General features: G+C 43.2%; 1 protein-coding gene across 1 annotated transcript; it reads right to left on the bottom strand.

Moving 5' to 3' along the window:
• Positions 1-3,166: 3,166 nt before the first annotated feature.
• LOC120958377 (protein borderless) lies at positions 3,167-14,663 on the bottom strand. Its single transcript, XM_040381129.2, has 9 exons — positions 14,430-14,663; positions 13,540-14,085; positions 6,442-6,664; positions 6,098-6,382; positions 5,870-6,018; positions 4,867-5,127; positions 4,357-4,792; positions 4,047-4,277; positions 3,167-3,963 (listed from the first exon to the last, which is right to left on the bottom strand). Exons 2-9 carry the CDS (start codon positions 13,846-13,848, stop codon positions 3,725-3,727), a joined length of 2,133 nt encoding a protein of 710 aa, XP_040237063.1. The 5' UTR covers positions 13,849-14,085; positions 14,430-14,663; the 3' UTR covers positions 3,167-3,724.
• Between the last annotated feature and the right edge of the window lie 1,946 nt (positions 14,664-16,609).

Genomic DNA, 16,609 nt, shown 5'->3' with positions numbered 1-16,609 from the left:
TCTTTTCTATTAACATACTGATCTACTCAATGAAATTAGTGTTAGCAAGTGAGTTAGTTAATGCTATTAAATTATGGTAATGAAATGCTTGTGCTCAACTTGCCATGCCACATTTACATCAAAATATTGTTGGTTTTCATATAAATGACCTTGCTTTGATTTCTATACTCTCTTATGGTGTTGTTACTATTATTTGTACATGCAAAATTGTAATTACAATTTAATCTAGCTGTATCAACCATGGTTGCTACGACAATCCCGAGACAAAGCATAGCCGCATGATAGAGCAACACCTCATTACGCAAACTTTCATTGTATTACAGCATACACAGAATCGCTTCACAAAGCACACACACACACCCGTACCAACATTCCATTTCAATCGTACTGATTGCTCATTATAAAGCAGCCCGGGAATGTAGAAATAACGTCACAACTACAGGATGTTTCTCACAACTCCTGCCAAAGCATGTCGTTCGTGTAAGCACTGCCACGTGTATTGCCCTTTGTTTATGCAATCCCGGGTTCTACCTCATGGTCGCTCGGATGGCATAAATTACAGCGACGAGTATGGTAAAGCAAGAACAAAAAATACACATACAGGTAAAAGCAGAGCATTACACGAACTCAAAATCACTCATAACGCTAACCAAGCGGCCCACAGTCGTGAGTCGTCATCGCATTTGGGAGTCGTACAACGCGCTTCTGCACCCTGCTGTGCAATGTGAAAAGTGAGACCAATGACAAACAATACACGGTGATGCATGCATGCTTTCACCCCACCATTGGCACGCGGCATTGTCTCTTGCCGGGAGCTGCCAGGTGTTTTGAAAAGCTCCGTTCGAGGCTGGGCTGCAGCAGGGTGTGATATTACACGAGTTCGTCGAAAGTTGATCCTGCTGTTGCGCGTAGCGAAGGGACAGAGAAATGCACAAGGGGTAGTTGGTAGGCTCGGCGCACGAGGACAAAGAAGATCATAATTTTCATCAACGAGAGGTTGTAAAAAAAGGGACATTTGACAAATGTAGAGTTGAATATTTGCATGTTAAAATGATAGGTGCTGCCTTAATGATAACGTTACAATTTTAATAAAATTAAATGTAAAAATGTAACACATTCTTTGTCAAATTCATTCCCCACATCCTTATCCTATATGACGCCTGTTGAATCATCGGTCATGTTTGCCCGTTCAATTTTTTCCATTACAATCTCTCTCCATTTTTCCACTTCCCAATCAGCTTCACCGTAAAGTGGCTAGTAGTATTGTGCTGTTAACAGTATAACCTCGGCTATAAATTATCAATGCCCGTCATGTGGCGATGTTCAGGTCGAAGCTTTTCCCGAAAGCTCTTTCAAAGCCCTTTTGTGTCATGCTTGTGCGGGGCATATTACACTCCACCGTCTTCTTACAGGAAGCGTTCCACGAACATTGTGAACTCAATTTTGCTACCATTAGTTTCTTTTGCTCTGTTTCATTGTGCTACACTGCATTAACATAAGCATCATCATCATCATCATCAGCATCAGCAACATCATTGGCATCCACTTTGCCATCATTGGCAGTCTCAGGAGCATTGTGGAGCGTACACGTACGTCGTCGTCGTCGTCGTCGCTTGCCGCCTGTGGATGATGCTGTATGAGAATGGTTTCGGTTACAGCGGGCTCCACAGTAGGAATCAACACACACTCACACAGGGCTCGAAGTACCGGTCGTTTATTCGCCGGGTTTGAATAATTGATTAAAATTCTCCAATGGGGTCCTGTGTGCGGTAGCATCGCACGTATTTCCTTTAGAACCATGTAACGTAAAGCTTTTATTTATTTTTTGTTCTAAAGTCAGCCCCATTATGGGTAGCTAATATTCATTCTTTGCTCGTGATGAACGCACTCCCCAGGGAGGGGGGACATGAGCTGATGATAGACCGGAGTGGCCTGTATGACAGATTATTTACACGGACTCGGTACAAGAAGGAAGCTGTTTTTTTATTATTGAAATTATCCCAAAGGTTGGAACCTATGTGTAACTTATCATTGTTTTATTCGAGCTCTGATTACTACTACAATGCTCTAATCTCCTATTGAAATATCTCCTATTTTGTGCTAGCGAATCCTTGACTCTTGCGCGTTTAATTAATTATTCCTGTGCCATAGGAAGGATGGTGTCTTACATCAAAGCGTGCTATCGCGCTTTGTTCTCATGCCGTAGAGCACGATCAAACACATATTTAGCTTAGAAAACCGTCCCCGGCGTACAAACCAGTGGCGCAAGTTCCCAAGGACCCTCGCCTCGAAAGCGGATTTATTAGGTTCCGGGAATTACAGAGGCTTCGGTGCAGGGTAATCCGTGTTCAAGTAGTTAGTAGAATAATTAGAATTTTTGTGTCGTTTGGTAGGATTTAATTAGCTCACTGATATTAGTAAAGCAGTTGTTAATGATGATTTTTTTAATTTATAAGAAGTATTAAGGTACTTTATATTTCATTAAATATTACCCAACAAAGCCGCCTTAAGTTTTGTTATTGGATTAATTGGTATACTTCTGGTAAAATGTCATGTTACTGGTTGCGCTATAGCCGTCCCAGCTGGGGTTTTCGTGCTTCACTGTTGAAACTTATTTAACGCTTTCTGATTATTGCTAGACAATGTAGCCAAGCAAGATAGTTCACAGGAACATACAGGGTTTCCACGATTTATTGGTCAGTTCCCACGATTTTTTGGTGCGTTCCCACAATATTTTGATCATATCCCATAGAGTTTTGGTTCGTTCCCATAATTTATTGGTATTTTCCGATTGGATATCAATACAATTGGACCAAAAAATTCTGGGAAATGGCCAAAAATCGTGGGAATGCACCAAAAAAATATGGCAAACCCACCAAAAATTGATGGGAGTCAACCAATAAATCGTAAAAACCCTGTATAATTAAATTATTCAATAAAATATTAAAATTGAGTAGTTTGTGTCCAACATTTCCAGTAATTTCGTTGCGAATTAAACAAGAATAAGAACAATTAATCTTTTGTAAAAAGAGTACCTTAATTCAGACGGTGATATAAAGTATTTCATAGTTTTTTTGAAATAAGATTCTTGCCCGACGAACTTTATTTCCTTCAACAACCGTGAAAAAAAACCTGTGAAAAAAAGGAAAAACACAACGGGCAATACTTTTTCTTATGTTTAATTTGTTTTTTATTAGTTAATGACAAGATCTCATTGTTTCGCACTATAGATAAACAAAACCGTTCTACTGCTTCCCAATAGCACCTGTCTCCTCTTTTTTTGAGTATGATTTCAACTACTTTGCAACCAATGCATCAAATTAGTCCGCTGACAGCAACACACACAGTTTCTCAACGTTCAACGATTAACACTTTTATTAATATATGCTCTTCTGGTGCTTCATACTGTTTTGTTTCGTATTTTCCTATCATAATATATTCCGCTATGCTAAAACGACAATATGTACTACAAACGAACACTACACACTACTTCCGAAACGGGGCAGCTGGAACATTCGGCAGGTCAGTATCGAAAAAAGGACTACAACGGTCACATGGCCATGGAGACGTATCTGAGCATGGCGAATCCCTGGACGACATTGCTTAACATGCGGCTGTATGGTGGGGATGTCTGTGTGTGTATGTGTGTGTGAAAGAGTTGACGCGTAAGTGTTTTTGTTCTTTTCAACGGATGTATGTAACGGTTTTGGGTCGTTTCTATGGCTTATATTTTCATATTTTCCGCCTCACGCAGCTGCCGAATTCGTTTCCGCTTCATGTAGAGCAACGTGCTGATGACGGCGAGACAGAACAGCAGTATCAGCACGCCACTGACCGTCATCACCTTGACACGCCGGTAAGGGTAGACGTACAGCTCGTACTCATTGCTGCCACTGGTGTAGTTGGTGGTCGATAGGGCAAACACCTGGATCGTGTACATCTCATCTTCATCGAGCTGCTCAACTGTGAACAAAAAACACAATGCGGGCGTTTGATGAGCCAATTAAAGTGCACGAGCTACGAGGTGCGCTAAGTTAGTCACTTACGTATATAATGCGTCTCGGATGTTTCTGCACTACCGTGCAGCTTGTGCTGTGGTTCGATCCACCAGCGCAGAATGTAGAAGCGAAGCTGATCCAGCCCGAGCTCCGGCGGTTCCCAGCGAGCCACAAAGTTGTCCTGCTCTTTGCGCACGTAAAAGTTCCTCGGCGATCCGATCTGGCTGAACTGGAGCAGTGCATCTTGCAGTCCATTTTCCGGTTGCTCAAACTCAGTCGCTGCAAGGAGCAAAGCAAAAATCGCAACAAGTTTTTTTAAAAGACATTTTCCAACGAATGCTCCTTTTTAGATACTCACGTTTGGTAAAGTAACGGAACGCTTTGCTAAACATTCCATCACCGTAGTTGTCCTGACATAGCACCATGAACTCGTACTCCCGCGCTGGCTGCAAGTTGGTGATCGTTGCCTCCAGGACGTGCTTATCATTTACCTTGAGTGTTCGCCACTCGGGCGCTTCTGCTAACCGGTACCAGATGATGTACTCCAGATACTGGCGAATATAGCCCGGCGCCCAGCGGATCGTGATCGAGGTGTCGGTACTGTTGCCGGTCAGATTGTACGGTGCTCGCGGTGACACGTTTTCAATCATAATCTCTGCATCAGCCGTCACGGTGGCCGCCTCGTTCGTCGCCTGACAGCCGTAGATTCCCCGATCGGACTCAACGATGTCCTCGATCGTAATGTTGCCTCCGTTCACGGAGAATCGACCGTACGGCAGAAGGCTACCATCTTTCTAAACGGCACAACCAAACACAACAATCAAGGTAAGTTTCTGACATTGTTTTTACATTCTTTTCTGCATCCTACCTTTATCCACGTTATCTGCGGAATGTGATAGCCGTCGCGATCCCGTGCATCACAATGCATCTGGACCGTACCGCCCATCTTGGTGACGTACACGAGCTTCGGTTTGATGGTGAAAAACGGTGGCCTTTGCACGATTACGTTGATGATCGGTGAGGGTCCATCGGTGCCGAGATCGTTGTACGGTGTGCAGGAGTATCGGCCGGCGTGTGAGTCGTCTACTTTGTCAAATTGAAGGCTTCCATTGCGGTTGTAGAATACACCCTACAATGTAGTAATGGAAAGGTATAACAGAACTTTACTTTAAACTCAACTTTTCCCCGAAAAGTTCCTAAATGTGTGAGCGTTTTGATTCATGAGCAGAAAATGTTGGCTTTTTGAAGTATAGCACAATCAATTAAATGATGCAATTATATGGTTGAATTCGGTTGCCGTACAAAATAGCTTTTTATGATAGAGTTGAGCATGTCCAATATTTAACCTAACTTAGAAGAAGAATGTGTTGAACACTTTTAGTACAACACTGGAAATGGGACTTCAAACGCGATTTGTAAGATTTAAGCACGTTGCTCACTGAACTGTTCACGTAATATAGAGAATTCCATCTTTAGATAATGAAAGTCCAGCAGAGACTTAAAGAATCCACTTCAAACTGTTTACATTTCTTAAAGTTATTATATTTCCGCATTTAGAAACTCAGTTTCAGATAAGGAAATAGTGGGATCCATTACCGCGATGTCTATGACGACTCTAAAGAGAAAGGGTTATGTCTAGAACCAACACATTTTAATCCTAATCCTGTTTGTGGTCCATCTCGATTTAGTGGTAACTCGAATAGATGACAGAAAACCATCAATGGAACGTTACAAACACTGTGGTCAATACATTATTTCACATCATGTAGCATTAAATGGCGTGTTGTTAAGCTGTGGTTTCATAGCCTGATAGAGCTATAAACCATATACCATGACCACTTGTGTTCAAATTATAATACCTCAAACCTTACCTGCACATTGTACGGATCGAACAGAAATCCATCCTTTTCCCAGCGCAAATTCTTCAACGGTGGATTGGATCGGAAGTGACAGTTCAACACGGCCGATTCACCAAACGGAATGTATACCTCTTTCGGTGCGTACACTACCTTTGCCTTATCTAAAAACATTAAGACGGTAAAAGATGGGTTAATGCAGTGAGCAATAGTCGCACAAAGACCACTATTTCTACTACTCACACTGTACGTTCAAGTAGGCACTAGCTGACTGGGTATCGTTGGCAGAGTTGCGCACCTCGCAGGTAAAGAACCCAAGATCGCTCATCTGCGTCGGGTTGATCGTGAGACTACCGTCCGGACCCATCATCGAACGATGGGCCAGATCGTAGTACTCCAGCAGCGACACATTGTCCTTGTACCACTCGACGAACATCGTTTCCGGATTCTGGACGACGCAGTGGAAAAAGGCTGGATCGCCTTCCAGTACGGTCTGGTTGACGGGTGGAATGCGTAACAGTGTTCCGCCTGTGTTGAAGATAAAAAATTAATGTAATTTCGGTATCGTTCAATGTAGTATTACTTACCAAGCACGGAAATGTGAAACCAGGTGCCATTGTTGCGCTTGTTCGGGACACGGTTCGGGAAGATCACTTTGCACTCGTACCAGCCGTTGTCGCTTTCGCGTATCGAGGTCAGATTGAGGGACGCTTTGCCGTAGAGTATGTCGTTGTTGAGGAGCGTCACACGTCCGATGAAGGTTTCGTAAGCGTTTAGCACGCCATCGTATAGAGTAAAGACAGGTTTGTTCTGTAGAAGGAGAAATTAACGTATTTATGTTTCTTTAATTTGTTTTAAGAAATCGTTTATGAGGTTAACTCTAACACCAACTACTCCATCCTCACTTGTGTAAACATTCATTTGCAATCATAACAACGCCAAATTGTTAATTGAAGTGTCAGAGCGGAACAATCGCGCCGAAAGCCGTTAACAAGAATGTCTTACCAAAGCAATCAAACTGAGGCCGCGTTCAAGCGGTCCGATCCAACAACGAATTATGATTAATGCCGATTTGAACTTTCGCACCGAAAAATGGCATGAGAACATGCTGAAACGAACGAATCCCACCCTGCCCGAACCTAATCTTCCGCGAGCGAATATCGCACGCAATGCCCGCCTGTTCGCGGGTCGGTTGATCTTCTCCCTGCCGCGGCTACGCCAAAACAGCAAACTTGGGTGTTAAGATAGTCATCTGTTCTTATCCTGCTGTCACGTTTCACCCCGGTCCCACCGGGGGCATCATTTCATCGCTGACACCAATGAAATGATAATTGCCATTGCCAGCGAACAACAGAAATGGAACGGTTCCGGCCCGCCGACGTTCGGCAAAACACGCACCCGCGGCCACGCCAGAGCGCGCCGTTAAACGATGGTGTTCATCCCGGTTAAATTGGCAAAACCAACCCGTACCAATGTTAGGAGACAGATACGTACACGCACACACTCACACACAGCGATTCAGCATTGCACCCGTGAGTCGTTTGCGAAATGGCGTACCGACCGCAGCATCCCATTCATTATCGAATTAAGGTCATGCTGTCTTAGAAATGGTAATGAATTTATTGACAATATCATTTAAGCCGACCGTAAGCCGTTTGCAAACGCTTGCCCTTGTGCTGGCCGGGTGGCAGTTTTGCGGGCAGAAGCTGATGAGAACATATGCGTACATGTTGGTTAGCAGGCTGGGCGAGTTTGAGCTGGTTCGGGTTTCGGGGGATGGTACGCGATCGAGCCGAAAAGTGGATGTCAAGGTTATTGTAGCTTATTTTGAGGGTGATCGTGTGTGGCAAGGGGCAAAATTGCAACACTTTAAAATCGCTCAATATAATCTTGCGGAAAGGGAATGTTGCTGCAGACGGACGAAGAAATGGTCAAGATGATTTAGGTTATGGGTGTAAGATATATTAGTTTTTTTGTAAGAATATAAAAGTACATTCGATGTACGGTAATAACGGTTGAAATAACTTGAAGACTGCCTAAAATAATAATTATGGCTAAAGGAAATATTATTTTGTTTAATGCAGTTTCGGCTTTAGGACATTTTGATAAACAAAAAGGTTTGAATAGCTCTGTTCTAGTTGTCGTAGAGCTTTATACTATATATTTATTAAATAACGGTCCAAATGAAAGTTTATTTTGTTTTTCTGACGTTACGGGTCTTAGGCTCTTCTATGTAGCCAAGCTTAACGAAGCGATCGAGCAGGAGACAGAGAACCTCGGATTGGAGATAAACAAGACAAAGGCCATATTTTTGTGTAGCACCAACAAGTTCTCATCTAGGTAGTGATAATGTACGGAAAACACAAACTTACTTTTCAAGTCTTCCTAGATTTCACCTATCTCGGGTAAAAGGTCAACACCGAAAACAACATGAATGCTAAATTGTGCGCAAAGATACTGGCTGCCGACCGGTCATTCTATAGCCTGATCAACTAGTTCACCACAATTAACCTGTCACGAAACTAGAACTATATCGCCCTTTATAGTACCAGTTCTCTCATTTGCCTCTGAAATACGGACCATTTCCAAATCTGACAAAACCTTTCCTGAGACTGTCGAGAGGATGATTCTCAGAAGGACTTTTTGCTCTGAATGCGTGAATGAGGAGTTATCTGGTATTATATGTTTTATTTTTCAAGAATCTCACTACATCACATATAGATGAATGTTTCAATAATACACACACGCTATTTGCTTGCTTAGCATAACAACCTACACTGGGATAGGATATTAAGGGGTAGTAATACTTAGGTCAGCCGTCGGCAAACTTTTCGACCGAAAGTGCCAATTTCTACAAAAGTGTTCTTAGAGTTCCTCGTTACGAGTCGAATAGATAAACCAAGAGAAAAAAATATGTGAACGTTCTATGAAATATATGAAGGATCTAGAAATCAACGAGCCACATGCGGCTCGTGAGCCGTACTTTGCCGATCGCTGGGAGAGTGGATGTTCTGTACCAGGGAATTGAAACACGTTGAGTTGAGAAAACAAACACAACTTATTCTCCAGTTTGCCAGACCAGGATCCTACCCCTTGTCATCAAAGAAACACTTTCTGCTTTGTGCAAATCAACGAATCTCTAATACAAACAATAAAAATATGTACTAAGAAAAAGGTGAAATTTTACCATTTTTATCAAAAATATGTTGTTTTTTGCAAATTTTATTCAGTCAGATTTAGCAAAAACAAACAATAAACATACTTTAATATTATATTTAACAATCTCATGTATTTTGAAATATTAACGGTTAGTGGATGGTGCAAAAACATCAAACCATTCTACTCTGCATTTGTATGAGAGCAGCAAATAATTACATTCAAAGCGGCTTACTACAACTGTCATTTAACACTCAAAAAAACAGTGCCAAACATAATAATGAGCAATAAAACTTAAACAATGTAACGCCCACAATGCCCGCCACTATCGCAGAAAGCAAAACAAAGCACAAAAAAGAACTATCCCCACCCCATGTGACAGAAGCCACACCGCTTGCCCACATTCGGTGACAGTTTCAATTAGTGTCAAGCGCAAACAGTACGGCCCAATACCGAACCCGTACCCGCTCCAATGTACGTGTGTATTTCTTCCATTATTATCCATTCGCCCCGTCCATTTTCGTCACCGGTTGTGCTGTCCGGCACGGTGCGGTCTGGCTGGCCGCGTGTATGGTCTGGTCTGGTCCACACCCTAAACCGCTTGCACAAGATTTCTCATTTGCATTTGCATAAACCTGCTTTCCCATCTCGGTCGCAGCACTCCTGCACACTGTTCTCCCCTGGTCTCTCCCCTTTGCGATGTGCTCTTTGTGTTTGCGTGCGGCATCGACGGTAGCCGGAAGCCAGACGGAGCCGAGTCGACCGGCTCCCAGAATCTGTCCGAAACTGTGCGAAACTGGGCTCGCGAATTGATTTTTGCTTCCAGTGTTTTGAGCGCAAATTAATGCGACTCGCGTGCGCTTTTGCTAATTACGATCCGACGGGCTACGACTGCCTCCTGGGCCGCCACTCTGTGTGTGTGTCTCTCAACCCGTGGCCGTATAGTGGGTGAGAAGAAGAGAGAGAGAACATGACAGCGGTCGGAAAATTGGGTAATCACTTGCGTACCAGCGATTGTTTATTTCCTTCCATCTGTTTGTTTGGTATTAATGGCAAGAAAACAGTGAAGGAGCATCGCCAAAACCCCTCGGTGGACTCGGTGGAAACCCAGAAGATCCGTTCGAATGGGGACGGATTTTGAAGCGAGCTGAAATGTTTATAAGCTGCACGGAAGCTCGTTAATTTCAAGTGAAAATAAACACTAGCTTGATTGTCCAGCTGCTGCGCGCGAATGCGATTTCAGTGGGGGGGATAGTTTGGGTTAGAATAGTAGAACGGTAGTCATGTCACTTCGGGCTAGCCGTTCAAGGGAATTGTGTTTAATTCAAGAAGGTACGCAAATTTATTCGATAGAGCTAAGGACATCATATTGTAGGAAAAGCTGCTTCGGTATTTAATATAATACATCAGGCATGTACGGCGAAGCAAATGTATAGAATTTCTTGATTATTCTAGAATATTGTTTATACAATACTGAGGAAGCATCGGCAAACATCTAACAATCGATCCATCAAAGATGAATAATTTATTGTAGTAGTACGACAAGAGGTGTTCCCTGGGATAGGAATCCATTCTTTTGAATATCTGAGTGTGGAGATAGAGACCTTGGAAATACATCTTGAACGTTGTAGGTTCAGTATTGGACATGACAATGAAATCAATAATTCCTTCCACAAACTCTAGATTGTAGATCAATATTAACTCACTCTTTTTACATGTGATTTATTTTCCTGTAAAGTCTATCAATTATAAATGAAGAACTGTCTTTAAATGCATTATCAGTAGAAGAAGATGGATGTACAATTTAGGTTTGATTATTATCAAAATAGTTAATACTTCTTCTTGCCAAATTAATCTTTAAAAACTAAATTAATGCTACATTTTTCACTGTGATCGATGTACTGGCTATATTAAATGTGTCAAAATCAGAAACAAAGGCTGCTTTATTATTTATAATTATTTTGGGATTAGGTGGTGCTCCCGTGTACAGTCATTAACTCGTACGACTCAATAACATGCCCATCATGGGCTCAAACCTAGAATGGACCGTCTCGCCGTAGCAAGGATTGACCATCCGGCTGTGTGTGGCTTGTCCGCGTAGGACGTTACGTTACTTTAGCCCTCAAACTTTGCACAGTTTTAAGTGTAACTGTCTTTGTGGAATTTCAATAATATTTGGTTACGTTTCGCAGCAGTTTTGCCGATGATAATAATTTGTTCCATACGAACGAGTCCCTGCTTTCTTTTTTTCATTACAACCAAGAGTAAGAAATCAACACAATTTATTGATCAATATTCTCAATCATCTAAAAACTCCACAATCGAGCACAAAGACAAAGGAAACATTAAATTTGAGGTTTGTTCGGTTCGAACCGATGAAGGAAATGTACGGTATTCGAACTTATATTTCACCGTAACAGATGATTGTTATTCAATACTTAGTTTGGATTGAAGCAGTTCTGTGAAATGAACAAAATATTTGATTAAAATGTCAAACAACGGGTATAAATAACATGCTTTGCACAATATTCAAATAAGATCTGTCTCGAATGTGTTGGGATCTAAGCATCTCCATATAGCTTTGGAGCATTGTTGATGCCTTATCATTTGTTTTTATGATACATCGATGATCGATTTAACAAATAATGGGAAGCATCATGGGACTTCTTGGAAGAGTATTATTTATGATTTATGATATTATTAAGAGTTATTTATGATATTATTTGTCGGATTAACAGCCTGATCGCGGCACTCGAATGGTAAGTCGAACAGAAAGATACACGAGAAATTGAACGAAGTTTCGACTGAGAAGACTTAATTTAAAACATTTTTATACGTTTTGGATAATTTAAGAGCCGTCTGAAAAAGCCTTTTAACCGCTCATCGATTCAAATTGATTGGCATTGGATTCGTGTCCCATGATGAAGTCCCATTTTCATCAACTGAAACCTATTAGACGTATTTTCAAATCTTTATTCCCTTACAATCTATTTGTGCCATAAGTTGCAAATGTTTAAAAAATATTGCTGTAATCCTAAACCCTCATAAAATATTCATAGCTGTAGGCTAAAATCCCTGAAACATTCCCTTCTTTTTATCACACCACTTGATCAATGCAATTTTATCTCTTGCACACATAACAGTAATGATTGCCGGATAAGCTTTCGAGCCGAAAGTATCCATTCGTCCGCTGCAAAACAAAGTAAATCGATACTGCCTTTATAGTAAAGAGGGGAAAAAAACTCCCCTCCTGCGGTTGTTTGCATTTAATTTGCTGCGCCCGTACCACATAATCCGCCGATAAAACAATTCATTTTTGGCAGCATTAAACCCACCCGTGGCTGGTGTCACCCTTAAAAGGGGGGCCGTACCGATTATCCAAAATCCGCTCCCGGTGGTGGTTTTGAGGGTGGTGTGGCGTGGCCACTAAATGAAAACGTCATAAAATTTTATCTCATCCCCTCTCAACACCCATGACACGCAATGGAACGCGTGTGTGTGTGTGATTGTGTACTAAAATGCAGCGTGCACATAAAACCATCAGCGCCGCGCTTTCACGATCACCAATATGATTAAGAGCCCTCGGGCGGAACGGTGAAAGCTGGCACGGAAAGGGGGGAAAGCAAGGGCCGACCTTTTGTTTGTGTATCTTTCCCGGTTTTGCTTTCATTCATTCCCAGCCCCCTCCCTTTTCCCATTCCACCGATTTTAAAATCCAAATTGCATGTTGCAAAGCGTTCGCGTGCACGTCACGTTTTGCCGCCTGTCAACCGTCAACGCGGGCCACTGTGAGCCGCGGGCTGCAGCGGTTGTGGGACCGCTTCCTGTTGCATGAGACATGAATGAAAATGAAGAAAAAAAGCAGCAAACAAACAAGCAGCAAACGTGCATTCTAGAAAAGAGCACACAGTCACAGTCATACGTCGGTGGAGGATCATAGATGCACCCGGAGAGATCATAGAACCGCCAGGCGTGAGAGGCCAACAAGAGCAAGCGCGCGCGTGCTCGCTCGCGCCTGCACACACTGTTGCGTAAAACAAATAATAATAAATTTGACCTTAAACTTTACGGTCAATGAAATGATACTCTCCAAAGGGAAGGCAGGGGAGGCTAGATGTGAGATGCATTTGCCGCATTTAAGACATGACTCTACGTGAACAATCCGGTAGAGCACCGGGCACTGGGAGCGTGTCTTCTTGTCCACCGACAGTTTGATTACTTTGTACATCTGGGGGTTAGGTACCTTCTCTCTTGAATGTTGTTATTGCACTGCCAATATCAGTCATCCCTTAAGCCATTGGATGAGGGACATCATCAGGAACAATGCCCGATGGGATGGTGTTTATGGGTTTTACAGCAATTTATACCACACAAATTGAATCGTGCATGTTCGACCCACTTTTTCTCCCTGTCGTGTATTGATTCCTTTATGCACTCCCCGGCATCACCCCAAAAAACCAAAGCATGGAACGTAATTGAATTTTTATCGTAAATTTCTCTCTCTCTCTCCCCGCCCGGGGATTACTTACATCCTTGTTCCAGTGCAGCACGTACGGGATGGGTTCGTCCTGCGGGAAATCGACCGGACAGTCCAGTATCACGTACGAGCCGATCTTCGCCTCCAGATACACCGGCTGCCGGTCGTCCAGGTAGCCCTCGGTCCACCCGAACCCGCACACCGCGATCAGCACCGCCGCTAGCAGCAGGGCCACGTGGGCGACCCGACCGCCGGACGCCGGACCGTGCCGTAGCGGTGCGCCACCGACGCCCACTGCAGACCGCCGGCCACTGCACCGCACCGCCGTGGCCGTGGACAGTAATTGCTGCATATTAATCATTGTTCCAGGTTCGCTGCGTCGCTGTGTCGCTGTGTAATTTGCATTAGCCCTAATTGATGGTTATCAGCGGCTGGCTGGCTAGACGCGGCCACTGTACGCCACAACAACAACACCAGCAGCAGCAACAGCGGCTACTGCAAACAGAAACGGTTGTGGGGTTTAGAACAACCCGTTCCACCTACCCGGTTTTGGACGTAACTTCGATGCTTCCGGGAGCTAGAACACTTCACACACTCACTGGGTTATAGGAAGGAGAGAGAGATAGATAGAGAGAGGATTTAACGAAAAGGGCTTTTATGTGATTATTGATCCCACTCGGGAGGCGTTTAATTCCAATCACTACTCCAATGCAACAAAATTCAGCCTCTTAGTATAGCTCAAGCACTAGCTTCAAGGCACTTCAGAATGCAGTATCACCTCCCCCGAGTGCGGACACGACTATATTGCGTCAATTTCACTAGCAAACTTTGCGACTTCCGTGCGTTACACCATCACAATAGACCCCTCACACAGGAAAAGACCTGTTTATTGAAGATTATGCTCATTTAAAGAAAATGGATGTAAGCAGAAGTACTACACACTGTATGATGCTCTGCTTGAAGAAGCGATTAGCGATCACGCTCAGAACTCTTCCACTTTCCACAATATCTTTCGTGTGTTTATACGTTGTTCTGGGCCAAAGCTTCACCCGCACTCGCGACTTAGCAGATTGACTCAATTACGCGATCGAGATCTTCCCGTGTACTGTGTACGCCCGCCTCGTTACGTGCGCACAACTCGCACGATCGCGTACGCGTCCAATCCGTTACTGATCGCTCCAGCATCAGCGCAGCTCGGACAAAGCTCACGGCTCACGCAAATCGCAAAACGGAACGACGCAACAGCCGGATGACGCTGTGCTGGTCGGTTGGGTTGAGGGGGATGGGGGAGGGGGGGGGGGGGGTGTGGAAGACAACCGGGTTCGCATTTAGGGTTGATTCGTTTGATAACATGACAGCACAGCAGTTGAGCACGTACGATGATGTGTGAGTGCGAGTGAAACACAACAACAAAAAAACGCCGTAACCGGTGGATAGCGCACTAGAACGTCGTGTGCACGGGGGTGCAGAACGGGCTCGAGCGGGATGGCAAGCGATGATGCAGCTTATGTGACAGCTGCTGGACAGTCAAATGAAACAAAACGCAATTACACAACCAATCTGCCAAGCCGCGGGAGGCGTGTGTTGCAAACTCCCGCCGGCGGTGCAAAAGGATAAGCTGGTTCGGAAACGCTGTCAACTGCCGAACTGTTTACGTATGCGATGGAATTTAGCAGTAAAATTAACCGGTAGAATGTTGTAAGAACTGCCTTTGGACTTAGTTTTCACCTTTAATCGAGAGTTTAAGCTATCCTTTTTAAACATGACAATGTAATTCGTCGATATTGGTCCTTGTTATAAACCTGCTGTGCTCGGGTCCCAGTAGAATATCAACTGTTTTCATGGCCAGGATTCGAATCGTTTTGCTGGTTCTTATAGTAACAGCTGTGATCCTCTATGTTTAGTGTCTGGTTTTCAGGCGAAATGTTTCTTCGTGGAGCTTAAGTATGTTTTCCTGATTCATGTGCCTTTGATATCGTATCCAATTTACCTGCGACCTGGGTTTCATCAGTCCCATGAGTCCACAGTTCAGATATGCCCTCCACAGACTCAAAAGTTTGCTTGGACATTAGTATCCAAGATAGGGAGAGCATTGATAGTATACAAAATGGAAACTTTTCATCTGAAGTGTAGAACCCAATCAATCAATAGGTTGACCATAGTCGTTAGAATTAAAACGAGAATATCAAGTTTTGTTCAAGATCAATATCAGGACGAGGTACTTAGAACCTCGTGTAGAGCTAGCAAAGATGTAGAAAAGCCATATTTATACGTGTTTCATGTAAAGTCCGCGATGAACCTAAGGTCTCGTGGGTCTTGATAATTCCCAAAAAATTGAAGAATTAGATGATTTATTTACTCCATTAATTGCATCTAGCTTCCGTAGCCTACATACAATACTTAAGCCTTGACCTACACCTATACTTGTGCAGAGCACCAAAACTCACGCAAAATTTTAGAATATTTGGGAAAACTAAAGGACAGGTCGATAAAACTGTATCAATCATTAAAAAAATTGAGTCATACTAAGCAACGGATCGTTAGTACAGTAGAGACGAGAGCAGTGGTCAATGGCTAAAATTTGTCGGGGTCTTAAAACTTTGCTTGGAACGTAAAGGCCGGGCTACATTGATCGTACTCGCACGCGTAATTTTGATTTTCACTAGCGCATCTGGCGGCGGCTGACCGAACTTAAATTTAAAACTTTAGCGAGGACAACAAGCAAGGAGCATCGATGAGTTCAGTCAACAATTTAAACATGAATAACCCCTTGGGCCACTTTCGTACGATTCTCCCAAGTATCAAGCCCTAACAATAAACAGAGCGACCTGTACGATGGAAACTCAAATCGAATTCGTCACCATGGTAGCCTACTAATGATAATGATTTTTTTTTTCTAATTTTTTCTATCCTGTCGATTTTAGTAATGTGAATTGGGGTCCACGCAACAGACACATATTCAAGGATCGGACGGACTATACAACAATACAACGCTTTTAGACAACAAGAATCATGAAACATACGACTAGACCTAAGTATGAAAAGTGCTGTTTGCTTTGGTAATAATAGCGTCAACACGTTGATGTGGGTTAAGATAAAGGCCGGGCTACATTGATCGTACT

This window comes from Anopheles coluzzii, chromosome 3 (genome assembly GCF_943734685.1).
Source record: "Anopheles coluzzii chromosome 3, AcolN3, whole genome shotgun sequence".
Lineage (NCBI taxonomy): Eukaryota > Metazoa > Arthropoda > Insecta > Diptera > Culicidae > Anopheles > Anopheles coluzzii.
This window is presented reverse-complemented; position numbering and strand designations above follow the sequence as displayed.